Source organism: Staurois parvus, unplaced genomic scaffold (assembly GCF_062004578.1).
Source record: "Staurois parvus isolate SC_StPar_1 unplaced genomic scaffold, SC_StPar_1.0 ptg000090l, whole genome shotgun sequence".
Taxonomy (NCBI): domain Eukaryota; kingdom Metazoa; phylum Chordata; class Amphibia; order Anura; family Ranidae; genus Staurois; species Staurois parvus.
Genome location: NW_028317886.1, coordinates 915,446 through 932,479, shown reverse-complemented (window position 1 = coordinate 932,479; position 17,034 = coordinate 915,446). Strand labels below are relative to the sequence as shown.

The following is a 17,034-nucleotide window of genomic DNA, read 5'->3' as shown; positions in this document are numbered from 1 at the left end:
CCATTGAGATCTGATGTGTTTCTTCACAGTGAGAGCTGTGAAAATGTGGAATAGACTCCCTCAAGAGTTGGTTCTGTCCAGCTCAGTGGATTGGTTTAAAAAAGGCCTGGATTCTTTCTTAGATACACAGAATATAACTGGACACTAACAATTATAGGTAAAGTTGATCCAGGGAATATCCGATTGCATCTCGGGAGATCAGGAAGGAATTTTTTTCCCTGCAGGAGCAAATTGGATCATGCTTTGCTGGGTTTTTTTTGCCTTCCTCTGGATCAACTGTGGGTATAGGATTATAACTTTTTTTTAATGATTGAACTGGATAGACCTTTGTCTTTTTTCAGCCAGACTAACTATGTGTTTTCATTTGAGCAGTGTAGATATATACACAGCGGGTAAAATAAGTATTGAACACGTCACCATTTTTCTCAGTAAATATATTTCTAAAAGTGCTATTGACATGAAATTTTCACTACATGTCAGTAACAACCCATGCATAGTCAAGTGATTAGCTGGGCTATTCTGCCAAGAGACTGGAAAGAAGGGGGGCTTCCACTTGGATCGCTGAGTCAAAACCAGGTACTGGCTTCCCCCTAAAAAATGAGTGTCCAAAAGTGGGATGAGAGGGGGTAGAGGGAGAAAAACAGAATTTCCCCTTTAGGGTGAAGTTCCACTTTAAGACTCTTCTACTAGGAAGATGTGCCATTGTCAAAAATGCTGTATGACATTTAGCATTGTTCTGCTGAAATATGGATTAGCCTTCCTTTAAAAGGACATCGTCTGGAGGGAAGCATGAGCTGCTGTAAAACCTGGATCTATCTTTCAACATTGATGGTGCCTTTCCAGATGTGCAAACCGCCCATTCCATATGCAGTAATGCACTCCAATACTATCAGAGATGCAGGCTTTTCAACTTTGATAACTGATAACAAACCAGAAGGTCCCTCTTTGGTCTGGAGGATGCGGTGCCAATGGTTGCCAAAAAATGGCAAAGTTCAGTTCGTTTGATTAGAGAACAGGTTTCCATTTTTCAGCAGACCATTTTAAATGAGCTTTGGCCCAGTGAAGATGGAAATATATCTGGATAATGTTCAGATATGGCTGCTTCTGTGCATGATAGAGTTTTAACTTGCATATGGGGTGAATTCACACTATATGCAGTGACAGACAAGAAACAATTGTTTCCTATGTATCCAATTCACTCTGCAACACAGCCTAACCCTGAACTAAAATGCAGGCACAGTGCTGAATCACACTGCAATGTGTGGCAGCGCAGGACATCGCAGTGAGTTAAGTGTACGTTTTGTACACTTGACATAAAGTTTATTTAAAATTAAAAAAAAGGAGTCATGTGATGCACTAGCTAGGGTTGCCACCTCATACCTTTATACCTGAACACATTAATTATACAGATTCTGAGGCTAATTTATGCAGATAATGCACTGAGTATATTCACCACCTTACCACTCAGCCTGTGCAAGTTAATGTGTTCGGTTTATAAGGATGAGGTGGCAATCCCAGTGCTAGGGCAGCCAGGAACACAGAGCTGCTGGAGCAGTAAATCGTTTTTGTGAATTCAGCTTTACTCTCTAAGATGCTCTTTTTATACCCGATCATGTTACTGACATGTTGCCAGTTAACCTAATTAGTTGCAGAATGTTCTTCCAGCTCTTCCTGGTTAGTTCCATTTTACTTATCCAGCTTATTTTTTGTGATGTCCCAACTTTTTTGAGACGTATTGCTACCACCAATTTCAAAATTACCTTATTTTTTTCTTAAAATAGTACATTTTCAGTTTAAACATTTGATATGTTTTCTGTTGTAAATAAAATATGGATTTATGAGATTTGAAAGTCATTGCATTCTGCTTTTATGTAGATTTTACACAGCACACCAACTTTTTTTAAATTAAGGTTGTACCTATTGAGTACCATGCTACTTTAAAAACTGTGCCACAGCACTGTGTTAGTGTGTTTTGGCGATTTAAGCCACAGCAGTGGGAACTACCTCACAACTTTTTATAGTTGAACCAACATTTTTTCCTTTAAAATCCTTGACATTTTTTTACTGAGGTGATGACTGCCTGTGAGTTTAGTGTTATCATCCACTGAATAGTTTTGCATGTGCACACTCCACATTCCTTTCTGCCACATTGACTATAAGGAAATATCTTTCTAATGCTGCCACTGCTTCATGGATCTTCAGGTCTGAGGTCTTGTTCTACTGACTGCCCTTAGTGAATTATTCACCTTGGGCCACCTGTTACTCTCGCCTACACCTGTTATCTTGGGTTGTGAATATACTGGTCTCTTAAGAGGTTTCTCTGACAGATCCTGACCCTCAAATTTTACAACGGCACATATGTGAAGCCCTCCACTTGAACTGTGTTGGCCTTCTAAAAGCATCAAGTTAGTGTCTTGCATGACACTTATTTCAGTCCATATGTGTTGGACACATCCCTTAGGTGAACACTGAACTGTGGCATGCTTTGAACCTCCTGATTCTTGTTCTGGAAGAAGTCATCTTCAAGCACAGTTGATGAATCCCACAGGTGTCATAGCCTGCTTCTTATGTCAATCGCAGACCTTATAGCCATAAACTTTCAGTTTAAATGTTTAACTCCACCCTTCCCAGTGGCTTCCATCTTTGTTCCATTTTTCTATTGGCTCTCAAAGGCTCTTCTACAATGCCTATGCAGAAGTAGTACATCTTGATTGCTGAAACCTTGGGAGCTGGACCACACACTTTGGTGATGGCCGGTAAGGTGGCTTCGGGCACGGGATCCTGTGTTGAGTGCTCACCTTGGTATTTGGTGCAACGTGTTGAGTTAGCTGCAGAGTGCTATACAGGTCCAGGGTCGTGGTTAGAGATGAGCGAATTATTCAAAAATTCGATTCGGCTGATTCGCCGAATTTGCGGGAGAAATTCGATTTGATGCGAATTTATTCGCCGCGAATTTAACTTATTAAAAGGGTTTCTAGGCTTCAGAGAGCCTTTATATTAGTGCACAACACTGTACCTTTAATTTAAATGCCCTTGGAGTCTGCTGGGGAAGAGAAATAATACTGTCAGTCAGTATGACATGCAGATGAGTGCCGTCGATCTTAGAATCACCGCACACTTCACTCATTTGGGCAGTCACGGGGCACGACGAAGAAGAAGAAGAAGAAGAAGAAGAAGAATGAAAAGAAGAAGAAGAAGAATGAAAAGAAGAATGAAAAGAAGAAGAAGAAGAATGAAAAGAAGAAGAAGAATGAAAAGAAGAATGAAAAGAAGAATGAGAAGAATGAAAAGAAGAATGAAAAGAAGAATGAGAAGAAGAATGAAAAGAAGAATGAAAAGAAGAATGAGAAGAATGAAAAGAAGAATGAAAAGAAGAAGAAGAAGAATGAAAAGAAGAAGAAGAATGAAAAGAAGAATGAAAAGAAGAAGAAGAAGAATGAAAAGAAGAAGAATGAAAAGAAGAAGAAGAAGAATGAAAAGAAGAAGAAGAAGAATGAAAAGAAGAATGAAAAGAAGAAGAAGAAGAATGAAAAGAAGAAGAAGCAGAATGAAAAGAAGAATGAAAAGAAGAAGAAGAAGAAGAATGAAAAGAAGAAGAATTCCAGTACAGCAAAAAGTGTATCTGCAGACAGTTCTGACAGTTCTCTGACAGTTCCTTCACATTTACAGCGGTTGAAACATTGTATCTATTTATTTCCGAATAAAAACATCTGTATCCTAAATGGAAACAAATAGATACAATGTTTCAACCGCTGTAAATGAACTGTCAGAACTGTCAGAGAACTGTCAGAAATAGCGGAGCTCTCTGCAGTGACACTTTTGCCGGCTGATCGGGGAAAATTCGATTCGTGCATCCGAAGTTTGCTAAAATTCGGATTTGATGCGAATCTAATTTTTCCTAATATTCAAAACGAATTCCACTTCGCCAAGTTCGATTCGCTCATCTCTAGTCATGGTCCATCCCTATGGAACCTAGTCCGTGAAGACCCTTCTGGCAGTGTGTCCACCATGATGGACGAAGCCTGGACTTTATATACAATTCAACATCATGAACAGGTAAGTCTGGATCACCCTGTATCTCTGACCGTTACTGTGTAAAATCAGGCTATGTTTGGTATGTATTCACTTCAATGTAGATCAACCTTGCTGTTAAAAATCAACCACTTAGACCTCAGGCTCATGTGGGTGACCAGGCATTACATCACACCACTGGTTGCACACTTTACCACTACTTCCTCCTAGAGCCCTTATAAGATACTCAAATTCTTCCTTGTGCCAGCAGGATTCGTTGGGGGACAGCCTACACCTGAGTTATTGTGTACTCCCTCCAGACACGCTTACGCTATCTCCCACATGTTAATCCATGAGTACCACACAGGAGAATACTTTCACTTGTAGCCATGGCGGAGACCAGGCTAAAGAGTATGTCCCTTGCACTGGAGCAGGAACCGGTTTTAACTTCGGTCTCAGCATCCAATTCTAGCTCTTTGGCACCCAACAAGCAAACAAAATCAGAATTCCTTCATCTGCTATATGTTACAGTTCCTTGGACAGATTATGGCCTTACTAGAGCAAGCTTTTTCCAAAGACAAAGCAGAAATATTATATCCAGCATCAATAGAGTTCTCAGGTGCCCGATCTGCAGTCTCACAATTGTAGTATATATCCATAAAAGTGATCCACACCACCGTTGCTGCCCCTGAAATCTTGTTTATTGTAGAAATCACAGTGTACAGGTGAGAAATACAGTGAGTTGCTGCATTTCAGCCTACATGCCTTTAATCATATAAGCCGTGTAGGCTGAAACGCTTCAACTTGCTGCATTTTAGACCTGTACACTGTGGTTTTTACAATAAACAAGATTTTAAGAGCAGCAACAGTGGTGTGGATTACTTTTATGGTTCTTTTTCCAGAGCTCGGAAATGCACTATTGCTTCTTCTACTCCAGTTTCTGAATTCATACCCTGATATGCGGGTCCTAGAGGATGCTGAGTCAGAGGGAAATGAAGACATTGATGCAGGGTTGGAGAAAGCTGCTGGTGGATCACTACTTCAACTCTTAACAGTGGTAAATCTTTCCTTCCCTATATTTGGAAAGGTCTCACAACTGAGGCAAGTCTGTCAGGATAGGGAGGAATCTTTTAATCTGTGACAGTTCAGAGAGCATAAGGAGTTTGGCCTCTTCTGTTGACAAACACCTTGGCGCTCAAAGCAATCAGGTTCAACCTCCAGCACTGGACTCCCTTTCTAAAGGGACACAGAATTAATTTACAGTCAGACAATGCCACCACAGAAGCAAATACCAACTGGCAAGGTGGCATGAGGAGAATGGCTGCTTTGAAGGAAGTGAAAGATTCTTTCATGGTCAGAAACTCTCTGCCAAGGATTTCTGCAGTCCACATCCCAGGAGTGGAGAAGTGGCAGGTGGATTATCTTGCAGATTGGACCAGAGGGAGTATTCTCCCCAACCAGATGTGTTCAATCTGATATGCCAAAAAAAGGGGACTTTGGATGTGGATATCCTAGCTTCCAGATACAACCACAAACTACCTCTTTCTGTCGACAACCAGGGATCCTTTAGCTCTTGCCTAGGATGCTCTAGTTAGCCCCGGGTCTCATTTCAGGCTAATTGTTGCCTTCCCTCCATTTAGCTTTCTGCCTCGCTTGTGCTACAAAATAGAGCAAGAGAGGAAAACTGTGATTCTTCTAGCACTGAGCTGGCTCAGAAGAACCTGGTACCAAGACATACTCAGACTTCTTGCAGAAGACCCCTGGTTTCTTTCCAACAGGCTAGATGTGCTACCCCAGGGCCCTCTATTCCATTGTGCTTCACAGTCTCTGGTTTTAATGAAATTGATTGTTGAAACTAAGATCTTAAAGGATAGAGGGTCTCTGAGTTTTTGATACAGTACATACCTTGCTGAAAGCAAGTAAAGCTACTTCCAGGGAGATTTATTATCATACCTGAAAATCCTACTTCGCCTGATATGGGTGCAATCTATTCAATCCCAGAGCCTTGCATTCTGGCCTTCCTATAACCAGAATCAAGCTCCTAGCACCCTGAAAGGGCAGGTTCTGCCTTACTCATCCTTTCCCCAAGACCTTTGGCTTCACATTCCCTAAAAAAAAACTTTATTCAAGTTGTTTCTCGTATCATCCCCCTTTGCCATACTCCGATTTTATTTGGCTGTTCTGCAGAAACTACCAGTTGAACTCATTAAGTATATTCCCTTGGAGATTCTTCTCAGCAAAGTAGCCTTTCTGGTGGAAATCGCATTTGTCAGACGTTTCTCTGATCTGGTGACTTTTTCCTGTACAGTGCTCTTCCTCATATTTCACAATGACAAGGTTTTAATATGCCCTTGACCACCCTTTCTTCTAAATGTAGTTTCAGCATTCCATTTGAATGAGGACATTGTTCTGTCATCCTTTAGCCCTGCTTCTAAGCTTTACCAGGTAGATGTCCAATCTTCTGCAGATGTACCTTTTGGACACAAGTTCTGCCAATGACACTCTGAACCTGGGATGTAAATTCTTTATTCTTGGGCCTGTTGGCAAAGTTCTGTTTGTCTAGTTGTTGCCCACAACAATTCATTTCTTGGGGACGTTACATGCTGTATGAAGTTGCCTGTGTCCTGTGGTGTATGATTAAGATCAGAGGAATTTTGACTTGTAAGTTCCATATCTTAGAGTACAGTACAGGTCACAGGCCACCCTTCCATAAACTCTTTGTTACTCTGAATTGAAAGATTAATAGAAAACTCTGCCGCTCACCATACACAACCAATCAAATCAGCAGAGGTGCCTCAAAGGTTTGTTGACCAACCTTGCAAAACTGTGTAAAAATAAATTATACCACGTTACAATATTACCCTATATAAATCAATCCAATATACTGCATGTGTGAATAAATCAAAACTGTCAGAGAAATCATGCACTCATTAAACACAAATTGTGTATGTGAAGTCAAACATCAATAAAGTTCAATAGTTAATTTTTCTTTAGTTTGAACATCCAACTGCACTCAGAAGGGGTACAAATATGATATAATGTTCACTCCACCACCACCATTCTCCTGTGGAAAAACTCTCACCTTCAATTTTGAACCTTAATGATATAAAAAGGTCAAATGTGCAGGGTCCTTTTAAAACAGCTGGGATGGGCTCTAATGGAGGATTAAACTCTATCTCAGAGAGCTCAATACCAAACCAATCCCAATGAATAAGCTCAGACAGAAAAAAGGAAAAAAAAAAACAGTGCTCTCTGTATAGCTTAAAATTAACCAATATTCATTAAAAACTCACCAACATAAAAAAGTTATCAAATACAGCTAATCTTAGATTAGTAACTACGGAGCAGGCTTACACTCAGGATCAAATTTCCTAGTGCCATGCTTCTGCTGAAAACAGTTTCTGTACAGACATTAGAGAACTTCCCGTTTGTTAATGAATGGGAAGTTATGTACATACAGTTGCAAGAAAAAGTATGTGAACCCCTTGGGATTACGTGGAGTTTTGCATGAATTGGGCATAAAATGTGCTCTGAAAGTCATCTAAGTCACAACAATAGAAGAACACATAATACTACACAAACATTAGATGTTGCCATGGTTTAATTGCACATAACATGTAAACATTCACAGTGCAGGGAGGAAAAAGTATGTGAGGCCCTAGCTTAATGACTTCTCCCAGAGCTAATTGGAGCCAGGAGTGAGCCAACCTTGACTCCAATCAGTGTGATGATCTTGGATGTGTTGCTGACAGCTGATCTGCCCTTAAAAAACACACACCTGTTTTGGGTTTACTGGTTTCAAGAAGCACTGTCTGATGTGAACCATGCCTCGCAGAAAAGAGCTCTCAGAAGACCTACGATCAAGAATTGTTGACTTTCATGAAGCTGGAAAGGGTTACAAAAGTATCTCCAAAAGCCTTGATGTTCATGTGTCCACAGTAAGACAGACTGTCTACAAATTGAGAAAGTTTAGCACTGTTGCTACTCTCCCTAGGCGTGGTCGTCCTGTAAAAATGACTGCAAGAGCACAGCGCAGAATGCTGCATGAGGTAAAGAAGAATCCCAGAGTGTCAGCTAAAGACCTACAGAAATCTCTGGCACATGCTAACATTTTTGTTGACACATCTACAATAAGGAAAACATTAAACAAGAATGGAGTACATGGGAGGACACCACGGAGGAAGCCATTGCTGTCCAAAAAGAATATTGCAGTACGTTTGAAGTTTGCAAAAGAGCACCTGGATGTTCCACAGCACTACTGGCAAAATATACTGTGGACAGATGAAACCAAGATTGAGTTGTTTGGGAAGAACACACAACACTATGTGTGGAGAAAAAAAGGCACAGCACACCAACATCAAAACCTCATCCCCACTGTAAAACATGGCGGAGGGAGCATCATGGTTTGGGGCTGCTTTGCTGCCTTAGGGCCTGGACGGATTGTTGTCATTGATGGGAAAATGAATTCCAGAGTTTATCAAGACATTTTGCAGGAAAACGTATGACCATCTGTCCGCCAACTGAAGCTCCGCAGAGGATAGGTGATGCAACAGGACAATGACCCAAAGCATACAAGTAATTCAACAAAACAATGGCTGCAACAGCACAGAATACGCCTTCTGGAGTGGCCCAGTCAGAGTCCTGACCTCAACCCGATTGAAATGCTGTGGCATGACCTTAAGAGAGCGATTCACACCAGACATACCAAGAATATTGCTACACTGAAACAGTTTTGTGAAGAGGAGTGGTCCAAAATGACTCCAGATCGTTGTGCAGGTCTGATCTGCAACTACAGGAAGCGTTTGGTTGAGGTTATTGCTGCCAAAGGAGGGTCAACCAGTTATTAAGTCCAAAGGTTCACATACTTTTTCCTCCCTGCACTGTGAATGTTTACATGTTATGTGCAATTAAACCATGGCAACATCTAATGTTTGTGTAGTATTATGTTCAGCAGACTGTGTTCTTCTATTGTTGTGACTTAGATGACGTTCAGAGCACATTTTATTCCCAATTCATGCAAAACTCCACGTAATCCCAAGGGGTTCACATACTTTTTCTTGCAACTGTATTTCTTCAAGACCATAGTAAAATATGTAGTACAGGATATATGTTTAATCTTGGAAATCTCACGGTTGGCCTCTAGATATAATTTGTTTTATATTCTTGTGAGTTATTATTTATAATGCCTATTTTTCATGTTTATAAATAAATTGTAGACATTATTAACAGCATTTTATGAGATATGCTTTGGACTAGCTACTTTATTATTTATTGTTTGTTATCATTTGATTTTATGAAACCACTGTCCATGTATTGTTTATATGTTGCATAGTTAGTCTGGTTGAAAAAAAAGACACAAGTCCATCTAGTTCAATACAAAAAGGAAAAAAAAAAAAACAATCCCATATACACAATCCTATACCCACAGTTGATCCAGAGGAAGGCAAACCCTCAGCAGAACATGAACCAATTTGCTCTAGCAGGGGAAAAAAATTCTTCCTGATCCAACAAGAGGCAATCGAATATTCCCTAAATCAACTTTAACTATAAATTTTAGTATCCAGTTACATTATGTGCATTTAGGAAATAATCCAGGCCTTTTGTAAAGCAATCTACTGAACTAGCAAGAACCAATCTGTATTTGGAAATTGAATCTTTTATCTTCCAGACGTACGAAGTGCCCCCTTGTCCTTTGTGATTACCTTAACTCTTGCCTACGGGGCACTTTCACCCCCTTCCTGCCCAGGCTAATGATCAGCATTCAGTTTTGTCGCAGTTTGAATGACAATTGCACGATCTTGCAACACTGTAGCCATGTGAAATTTTTACCATTTGTTTGGAGACAGATTGAGGTTTCTTTTGGTGGTGTGTGATCGCCACTGTGGTTTTTTATTTTTTTTTGCTAAACAAACGAAAAAAGAATGAAAATTTTGAAAAAAATATGTTTATTAGTTTGTTATAAAATTTTGTCCCCATAGGAATCGCCGTCTCTTCTCCTGTTACATTGTGTGAGGAGAAGACTGCCGATAACCAGCAAATCTATTTACACTATGATCAGCTGTGATTGGACACAACTGATTATGTATAAAAGGGTTACTGTGATTGGCCCTCTACCTCTCTTTGTGATCAGCTGTGTCCTTCAGGCACGCGATCACAGAGCAGTCCTGGTTTGTGCCCAGGGGCATGCAGGGGGGCAGGATTCTGGGAGGATGTCAATAAAGTGAATAACTCTACACCAAGTTCACTATATGGACCACCTATGTATTTATATACATTTGATTAAATAAGATATTTACTGAGGCACTGAGGAAGGGGAAGACAATTCCCCAAAAATGCATTGACTTTACCTGTCACCTGTGAACTATTACCTTCAATGAACTTCTTAAATACACCCTCCAGTGTGGTTAACTTTTGTACCGGGTGCACCTCCACACCCATCAAAAAAGTTTTCCTGTGGAGTGCCTTTCCATCACTATCAGAGAGGTAGCAGCTCGAGACCTTAACAGGGACTACCTACATCACATCCTTCTTTGGATACTACCACCCCTCTTTAGTGCATCCACCAATATCAAAAATTGGTCCAGCTTTGTCACACACATACACATAGAGGTCCATCCCCTGAGGATACTACCAAAAATTGAGACTAACTGAAGTGGAAAGGGTTATATAGGTGGATGTCTCTTCAGTTTTTTTTTATGCCAATGTACAGTCACTTGAAAGATAGCTGCATATAAACCAGTCATAATGATTTGAAGAAGCCCGTGTCCTGTCCTGTACTGTAAGATCAGGAAATATGATTAGAAACACCATGTGAGCAGAAGTCTGGTCATTGAGGGAAAGCACACTGAGTTACTTGTGTATGTGTATGTTTTCATTAAGACTGAAGACTAAGGTTCATTCAGATAGAGCCCACTCTGATCAATAGGGAATCCCTGCAGAATCAGATCTGAACGGGATGGATACCATATTTTTTACATCTGTTCCAGTTAAATTTGTGCTTGGTGGACACAGGAGCACCTGTTACAGCTTTATGGGTGTAAACTATGTTGTCAGTTTACATCAGGCTACCTCTGTTCTGTCATGCTTAAGCCAACAAGATCATTTTTCATTTTTCTTCTCCAGATCTGGACAGACTTGGAGGTAGTCAGATGTAAACAGACACAAGGCTGTTTACATCTGACTGTCTATAGGACTGCATAGAGCTTCTGATTAAGTCCACCTGAAAAATGAACAGGTGGATCTGTTTTGAAAGCCCGTGTGAAAATTCCCTTACATAACACGGAAAGGTATACTTTGAATCAACAATATATCTTCAAGTTTTTCTACTTACACTGTTTACATTTTTCATGGTCATCAAGTCATGATCAGTGTTTCCAGAAAGACAGGCAAATGGTGATATTCCACTTCTTTTAGAGCATGACATCAGATGATCCAGCATCCCTGAATTCATGCATTCCTTGCCTGAAAAATCTAAAATGGCCCAAATGTTACAATAATGCAGTATGTAAATAAATACAAGTATGTATTTAACTATGTAAACCTTTCATGACTGCAAGACACCTTTTTAAGTCCAATTACAAAATGCCCCTTGATAAAAGAATATTAATTACCGTGCAACAATTCTCTGACCCACTATTAAACAGAATAGTTATATTCAAGTAACATATGCATACTGACATAGGTAAACGTGGTCTGGACATCTAAGCCTAAAGTAATATTAAACCCCCAGTTTAAGCATTTTTGAGAGCTCATTGAATCACTTACGGAGTATGCAGAGTCTTTATATTTTAATCCTTGCCTATGTTCCTGTTTAGGCTGGCGCCATGACCGTTACCCAAAATTTCCTGTTTCAGCATGGCTTTTTTTTGTTGCAGCATCCTTTGAAGCCACCCCTACATGCCTGCCCAGAGCTGTGTCTCCCTATATTGTTTGCATCAATAGAAACACACAATCTTGTTGCCTATGATATCAAGGTACCCCCACTCCTCCTTCCTCCTCCCCATCCTTCTCCAATCTAACAGCCTGGCTGAAAACTGAAATGTGCACTGTTAACCAGAAGTTCAGGAAAGCAGCACTGAAAAAACATGAGCCAGTAGCACTGAAAATTGAACAACTGTTAGTGCTGGAGTAATAATTCCAACACATACTTTACTGCGGAATAGCACAAATACTCCCTGGGACAAGAGATAGTTTAGGTTTAGGCAAATGGTCAGAAATCCTCCTGCGCTATGAAATGGAAGTATAGAACCTATTCTACAGCTGCCAACACTCAAGAACTGATACCAAAACAGTGTCAATAAATCATAAAAATAGTGTAGCGCTCTTAACATATATAAAAACTGTGCCTAATACACAATATTACGTCCTAAAATAAATAAATCAATATCTAATATACAATGGTGACAAAAAACAAGTGCCAAACTAAGATTCCAAAAAGAAATCTATCACCCACTTAAGAAATACGTGTACCCACATATAAATAATATGTGACTACTACTTCACACAAACATATGAATAGTGTACACACATCTACTAAATTAGGCAAAGAAATCAAAACTTAATCCAATGAGGGAACTCTTTACAGTGCTCACACAGTGCCAAAGAAATGAAAATTTATAAATGTGTCCTCTTTGTTGAGAGACAATCATAACAATGTCCTTTGTGAAAATGAATAAAATCATGCAATGTGCAATAGTGATAATTAAATAAATCCGTGACTGTGCCAAAAAAACTCTTCTCCTGTTAACGGCTAGATTGCCTCCTCACCTCCTCCTAATGACCCCAAGGGGCCAACAGGCTTGCAGGATCACCCTGGATCCTTGATTTATAATGGCCAGCAGCTTCCTTCCTTCCTTTATGGGGCTCCTAGTGCCCCTGATCAGTCAAGGTGGTTCTGAAGGATAATAGCTCACCAATCCAGTGAGCCAAGAAAAACCTCTAAGTGTAGTACTTAAGTAAACTTTGTTTATTCAAAGAGTAAAGAGTATCACTCACATTTCAAGCAGTCCTCCCTCCTCACTGATGTGTGGGTATACTGCATGTGAATGGGACTTCCTGGGTGTAGCAAAATGGCGTCGCACGCCGGAAGTGCGTCACCACGCACCGGAACTACGGACAGGTTTAAGACATTCTGAAAATCTAACTGTCCTTAGGCCACAAGATTCTGCACATGTGAATAAAGATTAGAACCACTCTGAAAATTTGTCTCATTGCATGTTCTAGTAATTTCCTTCTTAAGCAAAAGGTAATTTCTCTGTTAAAGTACTGCCCTGAAGAATATGATTATGTTGGTTTTTCATTGTCCCAGTCTAGTTTGCAACAGTTTGGCATACTGAAGTTGCTGGTTGCAGGGCTGGGCCTAAATGAAGGAATATCTTCAACTGGTACATTGAGATGTTAAGGACTGAGATGGCAGGATCAACGAAAAGAACAGACCATTTTTTATTGAACTCTTATTTTTCTACTGGCCAGAGTTCAGCAAAGAAAATATTTTCTGAAGTGATCTAGTTGTCATAGATTGCCTATTCTATTTGTTCATAAACAAGGAATGTCTTTATAGATTTTGCAGGTCTCTTTGTTTACAAAGGGGCTTAGTGAGATAGTGGAAAATTGGGTTATACAATGCCAAGATTTTTGCACACACAGCAGAGCACAGCAGTGAGCTTATCCACATTAGCAAGCATGTTGCATGAAGTTTCCTCTTCAAGTAAAAAAGAGTGTGAAAAGTCTTCTGCAGCCTTCTCTAATACTGCCTTTATATCATCATTCCCTTCTTTGTCAGCCTTATCTAGTGCAAGCATATCAGGATCTGATTTGGGTAGAGACAGAGGAGCCGGAGAAGGGGAATGGCGTTTTGCAGCCCTGCACAAAGACGGCTGTATTAAGAACGTTAGTTGTCCTAGGAATTGTGACATAGATGCAGAAAATTCTGCCTTCGTCAAGTAGGCTGCTTGTTGAATGCCTGAAATAGAACTAGAGTTAGAATGGGATGCAGGGCCTGGTGTTAATACTGGCTCCTGCTCTGGGGCAAGTGATGGATTATGACTCTGAAGTTGAGTGTGCAGACCTTCAGGAGAGCGAATGTTTGCCTGAGGTTTTGGAGTGGCTCCCATTTGCCTAGTCTCCCCCATAGCTACAGGTGAGGGTATGTTCCTGTGGGGTACTCACAAAATAGTTTACAGAATATAGGGAAAATGTGTCCAGAAGTAGTATTCAGCAACCTGGGTATAGAACATCCTGTAACAAAGTCCCAGTGGCAAAAGGGCAGGAGGAAGTTCCTTAGAGTATATGAATGCTTATAGATAAGAAAGTAGATTAAATGCTGCTCATCCCCATAGCTAGTTAATACATTATATTTCCCTTGGGACTTTAATGCAACCCAAGATATTTACAACACCATTAATTGTATATAAGATAAACAATACAACTTTATTTATACAAAACCACATTAAAACACATCACATCCTAAACTACATAGGCACTGGTACAGAATCAATTTTGATAGTAAGCATACTGGCACCCCCCCCTTATATGTCACAGGTAGGTTAATGGTTAATGTGGGTGATAATTAAGACTAGGATGTCTCTATTAGTAATTCCAGGCACGTAGGCCCAAATGAATTTCAAATGCTTCAGTCAAAAATCACCGTCAGGGGGCATCTAAATATTTGAAAATATACATTTAACAAATTATAGAAAAAACAATCACATATGATACAGCTACAAAATGCAATGTGTACATCAGCACATACCAAAGAATATCACAATGAATGTGAATCAGAGCTTCCTTTAAAATCTAGTGTGATTACATGGAACTTATGCACAATTGTCAAACTGGAAGCATCAACTCCATGGGGTTTATTTACTAAAGCTGGAGAGTCCAAAATCAGACTCCCTTCTGCATAGAAGCCAATCGGCTTCCAGGTTTCATTGCCAAAGCTTCATTGAACAAGCTGAGGTTAGAAGCTGATTGGTTTCTATGCAGAAGGGAGTCTGATTTTGGACTCTCCAGCTTTAGTAAATAAACCCCCATGTGTCATCAGACACATGAAATACCACACAGATATTCTGCCACCAAGAATGTAGGACCCAATAATGAAGGAGAAACGTATTTCAACTGTCTTACTAAACAACAATAAAAGAAGCAATTGTAATAAAAGATATGGGCAAAGACATTTCTGTACTGGCTGCAATATGGTGATTAAAAACAAAAACCATTATAATAAAGATGTATTGTGATCAACAATGGAGATGGAATGCTTCCAATCAGTCTCTCATATATGGGCATATGTTGGATCCAAAGTCAGAAAGAATATCAAACAGGCTCACCCAAACCTTATCCAATAAAAACATGTGATTTTATGTTATACTCCACTAATCCCCCAAATAGATAGGAAAAGATAAATTATTAAATAAGTACTGACCACTATGATAGAAATATATAGGCATAAAAAAATAGGGTGCTAAGGATAAATCTCCAGTACACATAACTCAAGCTCCCAAGGCTTATGTGCGTGGCTAAAAAAACTAAAGAAATATACAATACATTAAATCAGAATAATATTACTTTGTCAGTTCTCATCCCATTGCTAAAACTTTCCTCAAGATAAATGCCCTCCATTGTCCTCACCAAACATTCAGTGCTGCTTGGTTGTGTAGTGTGATCTCCAGCCCATCCGAGAGTTGAATGAGCCCAAATCAATTGCCTCCTGTATACAAAAAAAATGGCGCTTAAACAATGAATACATTTTAACAGGGGCAATCCTTCCTCCGTTGTTGGTCTGGTTGTGCTGCCACATAGCAGCCATTGAGCACCAAAATGACGCTCATTGTGTGGTTTTCCGGCATCCAGGAATTTAGTAGCTGTATTATATGTGATTTGTTTTTCTATAAGATTTTTGGCTGAAGCAATTGAAACGCATTGGGGCCTACATGGCAGGATTTACCAATAGAGAAATTCTAGTGTTAATTATCATCTACATTAACCTGCCGGAGACATATAAGGGGGGATGCAAGTATGTTTAATATCAAAATTGATTCTGTACCAGGGCCTATGTATATTTTAAAATGTGTTATGTTTTAATGTGGTTTTGTATAAACAAAGTTGTATTGTTTATTTTAAATACAGTTAATGGTGTTTTATATAATTTGGGCTGCATTAGAGTCCCAAGGGGAAACATAATGTATTAACTAGTAAGGAAAATATATTAACTTGGGCCTATGAATACTCTGCCTCTATACTGTGCAATTAGGATATAGGTTTTTTTACTTACCTGTTTAATCCTTTTCTTGCAGAGGCCTGGAGTGAAACCAGGTAAACATCATCGCCTCAAACGAGGCCACTGTGGAGATCAGTGCCCTCCTGCAAAATCAGACCACTTGAGGCATTTTGAAATGCATGATCCGGAGAGGAGATCAGAAGGTCAACACTCATTCCCAAGGAAGAAATACCTGGGCTTGGGCTGTGTCCAGTATCCAGCACTCAAAGTGGTGGGTTGAATCCAATGCAAACTTCTGAAGGTTGAAAATTTTCCGGAAGCTCTGAAATGTCTGCATGATATGCAGTGTGTCATGCAGGTGCTTTAGCACTTCAGGTAAATTTTCAACCATTAGGCCTCAGTGGGCTAGGCCAGAGGTATCCTTCAAGAAAAGAATGTCCAGATAGCCGATAATGTGGATTTCTCAAGAGGGTAGCAGTGCAAGGGTCAGGGCAAGCACCTTGGTGAAGATCTAAGGGGTATGGACAGGCCAAAGCAAAGATCCATAAGTCAGAAGTGCTGCTTAACCACCGCAAATCGCAGAAACTGCTGAAGTAGGAGAAAAATGGGAATATACAAATACTCATCCTTGATGTCTATCAATGCTACAAATTCCCCTTGTTGCTGTGATGCAACCACAGACTGACCTACACAGATCTACATGAAGATGTTGAAGACCTTCCAGTCTAGGATGGAGTGGATGCTACTACTGGACTGCTAAATTGTAAACAGGTTTGAATAAAAGCCCTGAAACCATTCCTCAGAGG

At 39.9% G+C, this 17,034-nt stretch overlaps 1 protein-coding gene across 1 annotated transcript in view; it reads right to left on the bottom strand.

Moving 5' to 3' along the window:
- The window catches only part of DDX60 (DExD/H-box helicase 60), a 186,578-nt gene that overhangs the window by 16,636 nt on the left and 152,908 nt on the right, over positions 1-17,034 (bottom strand). Inside the window, exon 34 of the mRNA XM_089670348.1 lies at positions 11,342-11,481. Coding sequence (XP_089526474.1) covers positions 11,342-11,481 — 140 coding nt within the window. The remainder of the gene's footprint in view (positions 1-11,341; positions 11,482-17,034) is intronic.